General features: G+C 55.8%; 1 protein-coding gene across 3 annotated transcripts in view; it reads left to right on the top strand.

The window, feature by feature from the left end:
- The first annotated feature begins 250 nt into the window (after positions 1–250).
- Mrps35 (mitochondrial ribosomal protein S35) overlaps positions 251–4,821 on the top strand; it is a 40,588-nt gene continuing 36,017 nt past the window's right edge. The window contains exon 1 of one of the 3 annotated variants that reach the window (XM_029570314.1): positions 251–447. In XM_029570314.1, the coding sequence (XP_029426174.1) occupies positions 351–447 (97 nt within the window). In that variant the 5' untranslated portion in view covers positions 251–350. The remainder of the gene's footprint in view (positions 448–4,821) is intronic. The other 2 variants (XM_029570313.1, XM_008846899.3) reach the window with 2 other exon arrangements.

The following is a 4,821-nucleotide window of genomic DNA, read 5'->3' on the forward strand; positions in this document are numbered from 1 at the left end:
GCATATGTCAGGGCACTTGGGAGGCTGAGGTAGAGAGATTGCTGAGGCTATCTCAAGAAGGGGGGAGATGGGGGAGGAGGGAGGAAGAAGCGTGGCAAAGCGGCCGCGGTGTAGACCGCGCCGTGGGCGAGCCTGACGTCGGGGACAGCTGAGATCCCGCCCCCAGGACTCCAGCCTTCGGCTCGCCATACTTCCGCCATTCTTCTGTTCTGAGCTGGAACTCTTCCGGCACTGTTTCCGTCCTCACACGCGCTTCCGGTCTCCGCCCCGGGGCGGGGCGTCCTCAGCTCCGCCAGCTGCGCGCTTGTCCGTCCCAGCGGCTCTGCGTTCTCAGCTGCGGTCCTCGCGCCATGGCGGCCGCCGCGCTGCAGCCGAGGCGGGCGCTGCGTCCCGGAGGCCTGCGCGCCTTATCGGCCGCGACCGCCGCCGCCTGGGGAGCCAGCCCAAGTGAGTGTCGCCCGCCGCGGGTCGGGCCTGGGGGCGCGATGGGGCGTCCGGGCCGCGCCGCTTCCGCCTGTCCTCAGGTGACGGTCCGGCCGCGCCGCTTCCGCCTGTCCTCAGGTGACGGTCCGGCCGCGCCGCTTCCGCCTGTCCTCAGGTGACGGTCCGGCCGCGCCGCTTCCGCCTGTCCTCAGGTGACGGTCCGGCCGCGCCGCTTCCGCCTGTCCTCAGGTGACGGTCCGGCCGCGCCGCTTCCGCCTGTCCTCAGGTGACGGTCCGGCCGCGCCGCTTCCGCCTGTCCTCAGGTGACGGTCCGGCCGCGCCGCTTCCGCCTGTCCTCAGGTGACGGTCCGGCCGCGCCGCTTCCGCCTGTCCTCAGGTGACGGTCCGGGCCGCGCCGCTTCCGCCTGTCCTCAGGTGACGGTCCGGCCGCGCCGCTTCCGCCTGTCCTCCAGGTGCAGGTCTGTTCCGTCTCCAGGCTGCTCCCTCTTGCAGGCCTTGGGCTGTGACGTCGCGCTGCGGCCCTCCCCGTCCCCGTCCCCCTCCTACTCGGGCTCACTGGGCAGACGCGGCCTCCCACCCCCTGAAAACCCACGTCTCCGGTTCTCCGTTGCCCTGGGGTAACTTAGAAGCCCCTCGTATGTCATTACAAGTACCACATGGCGGCTGCGCAGCCTCACCCTGCGTTTTCAGGTTCTCTCTCTCTCAGCACGTGGCGCCTGCCTGGTCCAGAGCCAGTGACGTCCGCCGTCACTGACACCGTGACACCTGAGAGGACCCAAGGAAAGCCACGCTAATGCCGCCATGCTTAGGGTGCTGCAGACAGTTGTTGAGAGTGATGTGCTGCCGAAGGAGGGGCCAGGACACCCCTCAGGACCTGGGTGCAGAGCTGTGCAGAAAGGGGGGGCCAGGGCCGGCCCAAGGAAGTGCAAGAACAGGGTCAGGTGTGATGGGGACAGCCCTGAGGAAGGGGGATGGTGATCAGGTCGGAGAGTTCCGTACGCCTGCCCTGGAGGCTTTGTTGGACTTTGTTGCAGGTTGGGGATGACTGCAGAAGGATTAAAGAAGTGCAATGTGAGAGACGTGCTGGGAAGGGCTGAAACATTCCAGTGAGATGGGCTAGCCTAGAGGTGGTAGTGCACAAGGTGGTGCTTGCGTGGACTTAGGGTGTATTTTGCGTGTTGTTTTGGGGGGGCAAGGTCTCCCTGTGTAGCCCAGGCTGGCCTGGAACTCACAGATCCATCCACCTGCCCCTGCCTCCTGAGTGCCTGGCTTAGGGTACATTCTGAAGGTAAGCTGAGAGGGTTTATTGATGGATTTGATGGGGCCTGAGGCCTGTCCAGTCTTCCCTGAGCCATCGGATGAGTGTCAGCACCAGCTCTAGGCATTGGACGACTGGGAGCAGGAGGTCAGGTTCTCTGCAAGCCTGCATTAGCGCAAAGCCCAGCAGACAGCGCCAGCCTCTTCTCCCAGCTCTCTGTTCCTCTGAAACCAGCATGTAGAACATAGATTTGCTTGCTTTGCTTTCCCAGGTTACCTGCCTGTCTGTATACCTACCCACCTGCCTACCTGTCTATGTCCCTACCCACCTGCCTACCTGTCTATGTCTCTACCCACCTACCTATCTGTCTATGTACCTATGTATCCACCTATGCACATACCTGTCTGGAGCTCTCTGCTAGCCCATGGCCCCTTGACACTGCTCTCTGTTCACTTTTCCTCTCTTTCTTCCACAGTAGCTGCCTTACTGATGTAGATGTGTAGTGCTGGTATAGACGTGTAGTGCTGGTGTAGACATGTAGTGCTGGTGTAGACGTGTAGTGCTGGTGTAGACGTGTAGTGCTGTCTATGTCCCTACCCACCTGCCTACCTGTCTATGTCTCTACCCACCTACCTATCTGTCTATGTACCTATGTATCCACCTATGCACATACCTGTCTGGAGCTCTCTGCTAGCCCATGGCCCCTTGACACTGCTCTCTGTTCACTTTTCCTCTCTTTCTTCCACAGTAGCTGCCTTACTGATGTAGATGTGTAGTGCTGGTGTAGACGTGTAGTGCTGGTGTAGACGTGTAGTGCTGGTGTAGACGTGTAGTGCTTGGTGCTAACGTGTAGTGCTTGGTGCTATAGTGAAAACAGATGAAGACTTTGAAGACTTAGAAACAGTTCTGAGGTTAAGGAAGTTGCCATTAGATTCTTTAAAGCATTTTTCACTATAAAAGCCCCTGTCCCCTGGTAAGATGACTTACCAAGTTTTCAATAAGAAACATATACACAGTTGGGAAGAATACAAGGTCAGATGAAGGACATTTGTATACTGTAGACTGTATGCAGATGGCAGGTGCTGAGCGTTCTTCCTGGCTCCACGGTAGCATGGGTCTGCTTCACTGCCTTGTTAGGGTGTGAAGGACTTAGTTTGATGCTGCAGTTTTCCCAGTCTACATCAATGAAGAGAGGGTGATGTTTCAGTTCTTGGTGGACTCAGTTTAAATAGAAGCGCGGTTAACCATGAAAGGCTATAAAGTGTCCCATCACATCCAGATAACAAAGATTAAGAATTATTGCTGTGGGGGCTGGAGAGAGGACTCAGCTGCTAAGAGCACTGGCTGCTCTTGGAGAGGGCCCGGGTTCAAATCTCAGCACCTACATAACAGCTAGCAACCATCCTTAACTCCAGTTCCAGAGTATCCGATGCCCTCTTCTGGCCTCCTTGGGCATTGCAGGACACCAGTGTAGTCACATACATGCAGGCCCGCTTCTAGCTACCAGTGGTTGAAAAGGTTTGCGCTGAGCTCCGAGCGTCATCAGGAAACTTTTACCTCTTCTGGCCTCCTTGGGCATTGCACGACACCAGTGTAGTCACATACATGCAGGCCCGCTTCTAGCTACCAGTGGTTGAAAAGGCTTGCACTGCGCTCCGAGCTCATCAGGAAACGTTTACCTCAGGCCAAGCGGCAGCTCTCCAGAATACTTTGCAGACTTGGAGCTTCATCGTTGAAGGGAGAATTCCTCTCAGATAGTCAAACAAGCAAATGTCAGTGCCTTCTGGTCTCCCACAGGGCGGCGGACTGTGCCCAGCAAGAGCTTAGGTGTCAAGTCGGCTGGGGTTCCTAGAATTCTCCCATCATCCGTGGGGGCTACATCTCCTCACTCCAGAGTTTGCGCTGAGCTCCGAGCGTCATCAGGAAACTTTTACCTTAGGCCAAGCGGCAGCTCTCCAGAGTACTTGGCAGACTTGGAGCTTCTTCGTTGAAGGGAGAATTCCTCTCAGATAGTCAGACAAGCAAATGTCAGTGCCTTCTGGTCTCCCACAGGGCGGTGGACTGTGCCCAGCAAGAGCTTAGGTGTCAAGTCGGCTGGAGTTCCTAGAATTCTCCCATCATCCGTGGGGGCTACATCTCCTCACTCCAGAGTTCAGTATGAAGCTCCTGCCTTCACCTGATCTGGAGTCCTGCTGCATGAAAACTTCTAACAGTCCATAGAGTTTTCAAGAACAAAACTGTATGATTAATACCATATAGTTTAGCTGAGAGGTAAATGTCTATCTTAAAAGCTATTTTCTAAAATCCAAAGAATGAAATATTACAAGTTGTAAAAATATGGAATGTCTGCCGGGTGTGGTGGCACGCACCTTTACCTCCAAAGAGGCAGGCAGGTCTCTGTTCGAGGCCAGCCTGGTCTACACAGCGAGTCCAGGCTGGATGGGGCTACAGGGAGACCCTGCCCCAAGAAGACCAAAAGAAATATGGAGTGTGCATCGTCCTTGTGCAGGGGCCATGCTGATCTTTGCCTTGATCCAGTTCTGGTGTGTTCGCCGCTGAAGCATTCTCTGGTCTCCTTAATCATTTTCCCACCTGCCTGTTTCCATGGCTACCTCCTGCTCACCCCCCAGGTCTTAGCTTAAAGTTTGCATCCCCTAGGAGAACCTGGAGGCTGGCAACACACCCTGTCAGGACTGTAGCGTGTCACGTCTGAGAAAAGGAGATCAAGAGGACAAATTCACCTTTGCCTGGGTGCTTTGTTCTGTCTAACCCTGTGCTGATCCCCCTCAACCCCTCATCCCCAAGTGGGTGGGTTGAGAGAGGATCTTCTCCACTGTGTCCCAACTGCCACACTGGTCTCCTAGAAATCCCTTCATAGACAACGCCCAGAAATGATGCTTTATCAGCCACCTGCGTGTCCCTTAATCCCCTCAGGCAGAGCCTGAGATGAGCAGTCATGGTAACTGACTAGGTTCAGATCCCTGCTGTGTCCTGCAAAATGCAGTCTGTTCTCTTGAGAGCAGGAGTGATGTCTGTGTTGGTGCTGCTTGGTTTGATCCACAGCATCACTTCGTAGTTGAATGAACATTTTGCGAGGAATAGAAATATTTCAGAAGAAA

Source organism: Nannospalax galili, unplaced genomic scaffold, assembly GCF_000622305.1.
Source record: "Nannospalax galili isolate Female #2095 unplaced genomic scaffold, S.galili_v1.0 scaffold763, whole genome shotgun sequence".
NCBI classification, from domain to species: Eukaryota; Metazoa; Chordata; class Mammalia; order Rodentia; family Spalacidae; genus Nannospalax; species Nannospalax galili.